Source organism: Clupea harengus, chromosome 23 (genome assembly GCF_900700415.2).
Source record: "Clupea harengus chromosome 23, Ch_v2.0.2, whole genome shotgun sequence".
Classification (NCBI taxonomy): Eukaryota; Metazoa; Chordata; class Actinopteri; order Clupeiformes; family Clupeidae; genus Clupea; species Clupea harengus.
Genome location: NC_045174.1, coordinates 8,633,046 through 8,645,996, shown reverse-complemented (window position 1 = coordinate 8,645,996; position 12,951 = coordinate 8,633,046). Strand labels below are relative to the sequence as shown.

Here is a 12,951-nt window from a genome sequence, read left to right as displayed (position 1 = left end):
ACTGCAGCTATCTGCCAAAAAAGGACAGATCTTTTATTCATTTATCAAGGCGTAAGCTTCTAATCATGAAACTAAAAAAAAATTCCCAATTTCATGGACATGGACACGCATCGCATAGATACGGATCTGTATTTTCCTACATGGTAACACTTTATTTGATCCCTCTATCATACAATTGCCTAACCCTATCAAAAAAACATCATTGTATAAATGACCACATCCTGTCATAAATTGACATTGTATAAATGACCACATCCTATGACAGGATGTGGTCATTTATACAGTCATAAATTGACATTGTATAAATGACCACATCCTGTCATAAATTGTCATGATATGATCATTACTGGTAACTGGCACAACTGTTCTCAAAATGTTTGATTCTGCGATGGAATAATAGCACATACAGCGTGACGTGACGTGAGCTGTTAAATCATCTAAAAATCTGAAGGCAGCAAACATCATTAATAATTAATAAACATGATACAGTAATAAACAAACTTAAGAAATTGATTTTGATTGTAGGATTATTCAAAACCTAGACTGCAAGCTTGGAGAAAACTGCAGTAGGACATGTTAAAATGACCCTTTTTTCTCCAGGTAAAGAATGTTCAGGTGTTTTATTTGTTCATCTGTCCATAGTTAAAGTACATCAGATCAATCATGTGCATCGCAGGAATGTTAACTTTATCCATCAACACAAAACAGTCAGTGTTTCCATTGAAAGTTGTGTAATAACAGTGAAAAGGTGTTAATAACTGTGTAATTACAAAATCATACCATTTCACATCGGCAAATAGGCTTTAATAAGGTCAAAATGACATGTACACTATTACTACAATATTACAATCTGAACAGAAGAAAAACTTTACAATGCCCAAGTGCTCCATACCGGAACAGTTGCACAGCAGCAACTACTGAGTGACATTGTAAATACAAAAAAATGTTAATAAACTAAAAGTATAATAACAGTGATAGTACACAGGAGTTGATCCATTATGAAAACAAACAACATTACTTTTTTTCTTTCGTCACAAACATTGTAAAAGACATTGTTTTTTTTTCATCACTGTCATCATCGGAGATATAATACAGAGGTTGGGCTCTAAAATAAATGTTGTCCTCATAATATTTTTTTTAATTAAAAACAGCAAGGAAAGAAACAAAACAAAACAAAAAAAGACAGAATTAGAGTAGCTACGTGAATAGCAACAGATTCACATTTGATTCACATGTTTTTAGGTCCATGTAATACAAACATGTAGGGCGTGCTGTACATATCCTCAGTGTTCCCATGGAGACGAAGAGACAGCCAATCAAAGCCCCTTTCCCCTTTATGTACAAGGTCTCTTTAGGGCTGACTGAAGCAGCAAGCCAGAAGGTCCACTGATGTGGACCGTCCACCTAATCAGGCGGGGATGTCCCAAATCTGAGAGTCCTTCCAGAACATTCGAGTCAGGCCAGAGGGAGGTCACTGAGTGTCTTAAAATTGTGGAGTCGGGGGAGGGGGGGCGGGGGGCATTCCTGTGCCAAACAGGCCTCCAGAGTGAACTTGTTGGAGACATGACCAGCCCACAATGCAAAGGCGGGATATGCCCTTATAATAGACCTGTACCGAACTTTGTCAAGAGAAAACAAAGGCCAACCAACAGACACAAACAAAACAACAAAAAAACACATTATAAATCATCCACTGTAACAGCTTCTCTGGAGATCCACGGCATAATATAAACAGAATATTACACAACAGGCACGATATTTTACCTGCTTTACATCATAAACATACAAGCCAAAAAAAGAACAAAAACAAAACAAACCAGACAAATCAAAACAAAAGCCCTCCATGTTCATTTGTAAGTGGGGCTGCCATTTCTTTCTCTTCTTATTTTGTTATTGTTCAAACATAAGTCTCCCTTCATTTCTTGCTGTGCCGATGACACAGAGGACGTGTTGACTGACGGCCCTTGCCCCTCAGAGCGGCGTTAGCTCGTTGAGTGTTGGGGTCACTGAGTCTGTCAGAGAACTTCGTCTCCACCCCACAACCCCCTTTTGTTCAGTGATCCGATGATCGAATGGAACACTAGCTGTAAGAGCACCAGCGCTTATTTGCATCTTGCAAAGACGTCAGGCAACGCGATGGACATCAACAGCACGTACAGACACACCGTGTGCAGCGTATAGTACTTTACATTCTGTTTAAGTATATTGGTGTGTGTGTGTGTGTGTGTGTGTGTGTCAATCCAGATGCTTTTATCTACACTCACATAAATGAGGACAAAAAGCTGGTGACAAACTTGTTTAGCACTCACAATCTTGTTGTGTGTTCACATGTATGTGTGAGTGAGTACGTAGGTGTGTATATGCAAGCCATCAAAGAATGGTAGAACTGTGTGTTCACTCTCTCCCTTGAACAAAGCAACCAACAGCTTAACTTTGCTTAGCTTAAAAGGATTGTGATAGCGTTCAGTCGCTACACAGACGCAATTGTTTTTAATTAAATAAAATGAGATGTAATAGCTAGAAATACAAGAGTGATTAAGTGGCTCGGTAGGGGGAAAAAAACAACAAAGTGGCTAATTGGCAAGCAAACAGGAGTGTTAAATAAAAACCACTTGACAATATGTTTTCAGTGTCCATGGTACTGACCTAGGAACCACAGCAAAAAACTGCTAGTCGTAAGCATTTACATTTTTCCTCCCTCTGTGCATTCTCTCAACACAAGGCTGTATTTAACCTTCCTGCCTCCAGAGCTAATTGTGCATCACAGCAAATTCTGGGATCATCTATTGATGAAACATCAACGACAAAAAAATAGGGGCGTCCTGGGATGATTGGTCCCAGGTGTAACATCCTGGCACCCACTATTGAACTTGCACATCTCGGTGGTGATCAATCGCAGCCAGAGTGGGTAGGTACTCGAGTCCCTGATGCAAGGGGTTATGCCCCCTAAGCCTTGGGGAAGTAGGGATTTGAGGGTGAAGGTCCCCCCCCAGGCCGTCAAGGTGCAGGCAGAACAGAGCCACATTTGGAGTGTAAGTTGGAGTTCCCTGGATATGAACTGTGGTTGAATGTCGGGGGGCATTTTCAGGATGTCGGAGATAGCAAAAGCATACGGTGAATCAGATGCAGGTGTAGATGCACTTAAGACACGAGGGCAATATCTGACCAAGATGACTGATGAGGACGAAGAGAAGGAGGAAGAGGAGGATGAGACAGGAAAAGAGGGGACTTTGATTGACAGCTCGGAGAGAAGAGGTGAAACAGCAGATGTGGTGAAAGGGTAGAGATGGAGTCAAAGGTGTGTGTGTGTGTGTGTGGGGGGGGGGGGGGGGGAGGGACAGATGAGGGCTTAAAACACTCTGCTACTGAATGGGTCCCCCATCACTTAAATGGGGGCCTCTCTGTTTCTCCCTCTCTTTCTCATCAACACACAGAGGCAGCAGCTGGAGAGGCTGCAGTGGTGGGTTAGTTTGGCCAAAAAAGGGTGAGCCCTCCACCCTCTACCCCCATCATGGGAGGAGGGCAGCAAGGGAGAGCAGAGACTCAGACACATGTGCCCTGGTGTGCTGGTGGAAGGGCTTTGCGGTTCTTCAGACCCTGGCTCTTCTCCTTGAAGTCCATGGGCTTCTGCTGGGAGGTGTCAATCAAGGCGCTGGCTATGGCGATGCCTGAGGGACACACAGGACCAAGGGAGGGGATGAGACGAGTTAGACAGGCAAAGAAAAGTACAGTGCAAAAGGCAAATACATAAGGGGGTGAAAATCACTAAAAGAAGTTTTGTAGAGCCAGCTGTTACTTTGGATGATGTAGAGTAGCTTTATTAATTTTTTTGCCTCTCAATACAAGACAAAGGGGTGTACTTAAATAGGTAAGTGAGGTCAGTTTCATACTAATATGAACCAAAAATCAAAGGAAAAATGGTTTAGTCAACAAATACTTAGGATACGTGACCAGTTAGATAAAAAAAAAAAAAAGGTTAAAAGGTTTATCTGCTCAGGCTCATTCCAGCAGTCACTTAGACAGGAGTTGCTTGTAAGTGTAGAACAAATGAAGCTTTCCAGCAAAGTATCATTGACCAAAAAGACCTTTCTAACATTTCTTCTACAGTATAACGTTGTCTCCCTCTTCTCCAGAACGCCTCCTGGCATGGGGATATACGGCTAATGAGGCACATTTCACATTTTGGTAAAGATGGCGATGGCGATTTTCCCCTTTAACAAAGCATAAACTTTGTGTGTGGATTTGGCTAATTAACAACCTCTGTCTTGTGGAGGCAACATTTCTCATCCTTATCCAGGAAATTAACCGTATCAGTGCGTTAGGGTGACAATCGGTTCATCTTCTGATAACGAGCCCCACTGTGGTGAATACTCACACAGCTTGTGTTGGCGAGACATATAAATTGCAGCTGGCAACAGCAGTGTAAAATTACAATGTACTATGCAATTATCCCTGTATTCTCACGATAAAGGCAAATCTGCGCTCAACCAAATCCCGAGGGGTCTTCACACGCCACGCCAACATTCTAGTAACACCATTCCACAGCGTTGAGTTCAAATGTTCCTTGCTGAGCAGCAGAAAAATCAACATGTACGTACAAATCAATCTGGGGGGTTGAGTATGGATGACATGATTGAATATAAGAGCAGTCAAAGCAAGTTTGAATTTTTTTTCTATAGTTTTTTATTTATTTAATCTATTTTTAGATTGAATTCCAGTGGCTGAATTTTCATGATCTGCGATAGTGGAAACCAGAGCGCAGGCATTCCCTATTCCTCCCATTCTTTGATGCATCTCCTCGTAACCAGAACAAAGCCCAGCTCAGCAGTACAAGTGGCTCTGTAAAACTGTGCTTGAAGGAGCCATCACGAAGAAGCCACCCCACACGTGGACAATTAACCGATACCCTGGACACCAGCGAACGATGATGGATTCTAAAGAGCCCGAAGAACAGGCATAAACGAGGGAGTGGCGAAGATAAACAATGCCATACTGTAATCCCTCCAGGCCTGCGTTTCGCTGAGTCAGGGGCCAGCGAAGACAACGAGGGAACAGAGCATCCCTCCTTCCCTCCCTCTTGCACTCCCTCCTGTACTCCTTCAGTCTTTCTTTCTTTAGTTTCTTCTCGCTATTTCTCTTCCTGTCTCCATCGCTCTTGCTTGCTCTCTCTCTCTCTGCACACACCCGCGGAGAGGGGAGGGCTCGAGCACAGCAGAAGCTCGGCTCGGTGCCTGGAGGCCTCAGGGGTTCAGTCACCATGCCAGCCCAACTGCCAGGAGGGTCCTGTGGCAAAGCCTGCCTGCCCACCAACTACCAGACCATACAAATCATCATGCAACAGACTGGACAATGGGGGAGGGGGGGGGGGGGTACTTCAAATATATATATAATAAAACCCCACCCTTGACACTTCCCAGGCAAGTGTTCCCTCCTCCTCTCGCCTTCATCCTGCCTCGGTCCCTCCCCACACAGCGTCCCACTCCAACCCTCCAACTCCTTTCGCTATTTCAGCAATGCAATTATCTAAGCAGAACAATTCAATACTTCAGACGGGCCCAGCCGAGACAAATTGAATTGGGGAAGGTCTGAGAACACGGACCTGTACTCCTCGCAAGTGCTGAGCTCCGCAGCAGGATTTACATCCAGGAACGAGCCCAGCTGCAGACAGCAGTTCTGACCCCCCGCAAAGTATTTCTTACCTACCACTGGTCCTGGAGCTGAGCTTGGAGCTGGGTGGTGGAGGGTAGCGCCGAGTTTTGAGGATTATATGCCCCTAGCCTCCCTCAGCGAGGCAATATAGTTTCAGCTGTGGAGACCACAGAGGAGGGATGGAGGCAGGGCAGGGGAGGGAAGGGATCAGGTTTGCTTAGGCTCTCAGCAAGACTTTATTATGCGGCTGATCTGCCAAGCGCCTTCAACCTGTTGTAGCCCCCACTGGACGGGAGAAGATGGCGTTATGTAAGCTCTGGAGCCTGGCCAGCATTGATTGAGTTCATTTGCGCATAGAGCTCTGTGTCTGGGCCGGTGGACAGGTGCCAAACGGGTCTGCTTTACAGGCCTGGGAAAAGTTTAGGCTCAGAGACATTTCTTCAAATCTTTTTCTGTGTCAAATCTGCTGATGGAAGACAGAAAAGTCAAAATAAGGGTCTCGGTTTTGGTGAGAAAGTTACTCCCAATGCGTTCACAGGCTCCTGGGGACCTTGGGGTTTGGGTTTTTGGCTAATCAAACCTGCCCCTGCCAAAAAACGCCATGGCCTCTCTGCTCCAACCTCCGACAAAACAGCCGCATCGACCCGGTATCACTCACTCACAAACTGGCTCTTTTGTCCACAGACCGTCAGAGCGGAGGCGCGCGCGTGCTTCAAGGGTAGCCGTGTGACTGATAAGCGTTTTAGCATGCAGCCGGCACCCCTCCATTCCCAGGGCGGAGTCAAGGTCACTTTGCCCAGAACAAAAACAATGGCTCTCCCTGTCTCTCGTCATGGGCTGGCGAAGGCCACTCTGACCTCCGCCGGTGGCTCGTGACGTCCCGGCAAGGACAGAGAGAGAGTGATGCGTCACCCGGATGATTGACGGTCGCACCGTCACCTGTCTGACCCTGAGTGCCATTAACGTTCCTCCTCATGCCACAGTCCACTCTTTCTCTCCATCTCTCTCTTTCGTTCTCACTCGCTCACTCATTCATTCATTCATTCACAAGAGAGGCATTTGCTGAGATCCTGGGTCTCTGACACTAAGTGGCCTTTTGAGTGGGGGGGTGGCCGGTGCTGTGGTTGGGGCGGCAGGTGTCTGGGGTAGGGGGGGTGGGGGGGTTGTGGCGTCTTTTTTTTTGGCTTGTACGAGAGCAGGAAGAGGAGACTGTAAATCGCTGCATTACACCACTGCCCAGTGTAGCCAGACAGATTAGGTAGCGAAAGAAGGGGATGGGACTGGGGAGAAATCACAGACTGAAAGCGAGACGAGCCAAACCTCGTCACAGCTCCAAACAGCTCGACAGAAGCTCCCATTTATATTCAGCACCTTTTTTTCCTCCTCGTTTCCCCCCCTTCTTGTTGATTGATGGATGCTGAGATCCTGATTTACCCATGCCAGACATTTACGTGAAAACCACGAACCACGAAAACCTTTCAGAGCACATACAAAAAAGACAATATGGAAAAGACTTGCAGTCAAAAATAAAGGAGGAAAGGGGGGGGGGGGGGGGTTGTGGTGGTGGGGGGGGAACTCTTTCACATGTGAGAAGAGAAAGTGACGAGAAGAGGACTCCGGGAGCAGTTTTCTCTCTCTCTCGCTCTCTCAGCACCCCCCTGTGTAGTGCTGTTGCCAAATCTGAACAAGACACGCACCCTCTGATGTGCCACTCATCCAAAACTTTCTCTGTGGCTTCTCTTTTTTTTCCTCCACATGAGCGCAACAAGCAGCGCCATGCGGTGAGAACCACTCCAAAGCCCGTTGCCCGTTTGGCAATTACAAACACGAGCAGAATGGAGCGTTGGCAAGTGTTGCTATCTTTGGACATGAGAGAAAAAAAACGAAAAAAAAAAAAACCTTATTCTTTTTCATCTTCCCTAAACCCCTCCCTCTTTTGTTATGGTGTTATGTGTTGTTGTTGTTGAACATTCTTGCATTGTGAAGCACAAAGGTAAATTATGCAGGGAAACATGTCCCCCCTCCCCCTCCCCCCTCTTCACATCTGTCAATTTCCTGTCAGACAAGCCACCTGGAAGAGATTAGGTATTGTGCCGCTGCTGCCGCTGCCGCGTTGCTTATCAACCAGTCTGCGGCTCATCTCTGTTTATGATTTGCACAAAGGAACAAACCAAAGCAATATTAGCCTTGTCTTTCATGCAGGTTTTGTCGAAACATTGATCAAGACCCAGGGTCTGGGCCTCATTTCGTACAAGATTTGCATATCTCCTCGCCACAATCAACGTATGTGAACGCAAGCTCTTGCTCAATACATCCCCTGCATCCAACTGGCACCCACTGAGGCTGGGTAAAAATAAAAGACCTGACTGCTGACGCTTGGTCCAAAAAAGCCCGTCCCAGACGGGGGTGGCAACCGGACACCGCTGGTCCTCCTCATCGATTCTTTCCGATTCCGCTCCCTCGCCGCCACCATGTTTGCGGCAGGGCCCGTTGCTCGTTGGGGCTAACAAAATAACCCCACCGCGCCCCGTCCCGCTCCACCCCCTTCCCCTCGTCTCCGCCCGACAATGTCAAGGACGCGGAGACAAGGGGTGTGTGGGCTACCATATCCGCTAATGTATTCTAGATTACATGCAGTAATTAGCTCCAGCGAGCGGACGCCGGGGCTCTAATCCTCCTCGCAGGGGCTGGGGCCGGGTCTGGAGGCTTGTAAGCCGATACCCGAGACGGGCCCTTCTGTACAGCAGGGCCCCTGGATCACAGGGACACTGATACAGTGTGCTCACTTCCTGAATGGTGATATACGGTTTCAGCCAGCTGAGACCGGGCCCAGAGAGAGAGAGAGAGAGAGAGAGAGGGAGAGACAGAGAGAGAGAGAGAGAGAGAGAGAGAAAGAGAGAGAGAGGTTTAAAATAAGAGTGTCGGTGGCATTAACGCTTCATTATTACGGGGAGCTAGCACAGGACTAGAAAGGAAAGTCCAATTAAGAGCAGCTTTGAACAGCCTTTCTCCCCAAAGGCATATTGATGTTGCAGGTAATGTAGGGGTGTTTGAAGCTGAGAAGGGTGTACTTAGGTATAAATAACAGGATTCTCTTGCAATAGCTGTGAGTAGCTGATTGCTGCCTGGCCTGAGCTGGCTACGCCCCACTCTCCCCTGTGTGTACAAGCCAATCTCCTGAACACACACTCAGTCTATGTCTCTCTCTCTTTGTAGCGCGCACACACACACACACACACACACACACACTCTCTCTCTCTCTCTCTCTCTCTTTTTTTCTGTTACACACACAGCTTTTCCCAGTAGGGTCGAGGACCATAGGAGTGGGACCTTTTGCTAAATGGAGCTTGAAACAGCAAATGTGATCATAAAACCCATTGACTGATGCAACCTCTCTAGAAATAGAGGGGAAGGGAACTTCAAAGAGAGCTTCCACAAAAACCACCATCTCCTTTCTGCCCTTTCCCCCTTCTCCTCCTTTTCTCTCTCTCTGAATGCTTTTGTCTCAATGGTGGGTTGAAAACGCACCGACAACACATCCTAAGGTGCCGGGGTGAGCGCGCCGGCTTTCAAACCCCCGCAAGGATCGGTGGAGCAGCTCAACGCTTGTCCCCCTGCGGAGAGGACCCGGCGTAACCCTGGCGCTTAATTTACTCGCATTTCTTGCCATCTCGCTGACAGAACGCAACTGTTTTTTTTTTTATTTTATAAACGGCAGGCAGGCAGGCAGCGCAGCCTCGCCGGGATTGAGACGCGAGACTAGCGCAGCACGGTCCGACAAACTCCTGTCTGAAGGCATCCGTGCGCTGACTCATCACCATCTGTCGTGGTTATAGGAGAGAATGAGAAACGAGAGAAAGAGAGGGAGAGAGTGTGGGGTAAAGTGTGTGAATGACCTCCAGACCTCACCGGGGAAAAAAAGCGCGTTCCTCTGTGCTCGGAGACAACTTTTACTGTGAGGTCGTGCACCTTACAGTAGGACACAGTGCGAAATGCGAAACTGGAGTCGATGTGAGATTTGAGATATCATGTCTGTGTCTGCTGTTTGTGACACGACCAACACAAGTCATCGCCAAAATAAGAGTCAAGAGCGCCCACACTTTCGTTTTCTCCCAATCTGCGATGAAAAATGAAATCAATAATGACCTTGTCGACTGTCGACTGACTAGTCCTATTGGGGGCACTTTTAAGTGGGCTCTTCACGTCTGTTTTTAGACCTCGTTTATGACTCTTTTGTCGTGACGATGATTGCCACTGCGAGGAGAGAGGGAAAATAAAACGTTGCTGCTAATGAAAAGGTCGTCACCATCACCATCGAGTGGCGGCGAGGTGTCAAGCATGATTTTAGCGCCTTGCACGAGGAGAGGAGACATGTGGGAGTGAGCTCTTGACACATGTATGTGCGAAGATGTGCCACTCACCAGAAAGGATTGGCACACTCCAAGAACAAAGAAAATAAATCCTATATACATATACCAAACCATAAAACAAGAAGAAAGTATTTTGTTTCCTGTGTTTTGTCCAGTGTGGTAGTAGATGTAACACCTGCTCTAGTAGTACAAGTGAGAGTGGCAGTGAGACTACCAGTCTGACCTCATGTGATCCTAGATACTAGAAAAACATGCACTAGTATGAGTCAATCTATATGCTGTATTCGCAGGTTTTAAGTGCGAAGGCGACAGATTGACATTGTATGGGCTGAGCGTCTAAGACATTTTCACACCTCCTTCATTTCACAAGATAGCACTCTAGAAATTGTAAGCTTTGTGTTAAATTACATGTCCCTTGGGCAATTTTACAGTTGAAAATAAAATAAGTCTTAGCATAGTATAGCCAAAGTAAAACACATTTTTTTTTTTATTTGAACTTTAGTGGTCTGCATTCAATGTTCTTGAGTCTACATGAACATGAACATGTACATGTACATGAATTCACCATGTGTTCTTGAGTGCGTTTGTGTGTGTGTGTGTGTTGTGCATATGTGTGTGTGTGTGCATATGTGTGTGTGTGTGCATATGTGTGTGTGTTAGTGTGTGTGTGTGTGTGTGTTAGTGTGTGTGTGTGTGTACACACCTGATTGGCCAGGTGGTGGGACTCCAGAGGGGCTGCGTGGGAGACAGATGAGCACCGTCAGCACCGCCGCCTTGCCCCCTGAACATGGCTCCATGGCAACAGGTTTGGGGGGACCCTGTGCAGAGAGAGAGAGGGAGAGAGAGAGAGAGAGAGGAAGAGCGTTAACATACTGTGTAAACTCAAAAAAACACACCCACACAGACAAAATCTCAACAGTTTTTCAAGGAAATATTCCAACATGCTCAGCTCACCAACAGCAAACACTACCACCCCCCATCTCTCTCTCTCTCTCTCTCACACACACACACACACACACACACACACACACACACACACAACACTGAATGATCTCAGTGGGTGTCTTTGCTATTTCGAAGTCCTTGGGGTAGGTGGGCTCCCTCCTCTCTGTGCCATGACTGCTACTCATGTCATCTGGATAATTCACCCTCCTCTTCACCATGAGGAGGAGACACACACACACACACACACACAGACAGACAGTACACCAGAGCTATACATTGTGCTCACTAGAACACCATCACACAAACACATCAAAGGGCAGGATCATGGCATTTGACGTGTCCCTCTGACAAGATCTGGTCACTGTTCCGAGACGGAGCGTGACTCAAGGTCTACGTCACCGTGACGCCGTAGGCAGAGAGAGAGTGGGAGCTTTGAGGAGGCTGAGGGGAGAGAGAGGAGCCGACCGACAGCCAGCAGCCAGTGTGAGGAGGCTCAGCGTCAGCAGGAGGTGACAACATCACTCACTCAAAGATGATTATATACTCACACACACACACACACACACACACACACACACACACACACACACACACACACACACACACACACACACACACACACACACACACACACACACACACACACACACACACACACACAGTTTCAAACCAACCCAAAAACCAGCCGTAAATACACAGACAACTGCAGGCCCGCTCAGACCATGCACAGTCTTTGGTCTCTCACATTTCCCTTTTCAGGGTTTTGGGAAGCGAATTTACTAATGAACACACATGCAGCACACACACACACAGGGACCTAATGAGTGTATACGTGTGTGTGTGTGTGTGTGTGTGTGTGTGTGAGAGAGAGTCTTCTCGGCCCTGAGGCAGATGAACACAGTGGTGATTTAGCTCCATCTTTAAGGCTCCTCTAGCACCTCTCATTAAGTGGCACTTCTCTCCTCTCCAGGTCCAGGCTACGGTCTTTGTTCTCGCTCTCTTTCTCTCTCCTCAGCCTTTTAATTCTGTCTGACTAGGTTACTGAACTACCAGCCTGTGTTAGCCAGTCACAATTGAACAGTAGACAGAACATGTTCATTTTCACCAATCCTGGGCAGCAGTTATTTTTAGGCTGTCAGCATGACTGCTAAGACGGACGTCGGGGGGGGGGGGGAATGTAGACTTCAGGAGCGTAATCTCTGGTGGCAACTTTGCATAAACCTCATAATTATGCGGAGCTCTGAGGGGGGAGATTGGTCAGATTCAAGGCATGTCGTCCACACTGAGAGGTTGTCATAGAGACGGCACTGATGGCTCGTGACCCCTCTTGAGGTGCCACGTCAAACCTAAAACGCATAGTGGAAACCTCCGGACCTCATACCCAAGCTTCCCTCTTGCTCAGGACACACTTGGTAGACCTTTTAACGCGGAGGCCCAGGGGGCCGGCAAGCATGTGCACGTATGGAGTCAGGTGCGTGCACGTGTTGAGTCAGGCGCGTGCACGTGTGGAGTCAGGCGCGTGCACGTGTGGCTTGACCGTTAGAGGCGTTCGGGATGAAGAGGCTGCCTCTGCCTCTGAAAGGTCGCATGAAAGAATGGTGTGACAGCAGCCGTCCATCAGGCAAACCACGGAATGCGAGCTGTTATCAGAGGCCGTATCAGTGGAGGGGGCAGAGGAGGCCAGAGGAGCCACACTCGAGTTCAAAGCCATTGTTTCCGAGACAGTGGAGGTGGTGGTGGTTTGGGGTGAGGGTGGGGGGGGGGGTAGATCAGGATTCATTTCCCCTTTTTTGTCATGCTGTCTCTCTTCCTCTCACTCACACTCTCTCCCTCTCTCTCTTTCTCTCTTGAAGTCTCTCACTCTTCTCGCTCTGGCCCTCTCTCACTCGACCGTTTTGTTCTCTTTGAAGATTTTTTTTTGCCGTGAAGAGAGGGAGAAGTGATTTTCCTGTCAAGAATCCCTCTCTCTGTCTCTCTCTCTCTCTCT

At 47.4% G+C, this 12,951-nt stretch overlaps 1 protein-coding gene across 2 annotated transcripts in view; it reads right to left on the bottom strand.

The window, feature by feature from the left end:
* Positions 1–601: 601 nt before the first annotated feature.
* The window catches only part of atrnl1b (attractin-like 1b), a 116,181-nt gene continuing 103,831 nt past the window's right edge, over positions 602–12,951 (bottom strand). For both annotated transcript variants that reach the window (XM_012814627.3, XM_012814628.3), the window contains exons 28-29: positions 10,723–10,837; positions 602–3,668 (exon numbers count right to left, since the gene is read on the bottom strand). In XM_012814627.3, the coding sequence (XP_012670081.1) occupies positions 3,544–3,668; positions 10,723–10,837 (240 nt within the window). In that variant the 3' untranslated portion in view covers positions 602–3,543. The remainder of the gene's footprint in view (positions 3,669–10,722; positions 10,838–12,951) is intronic.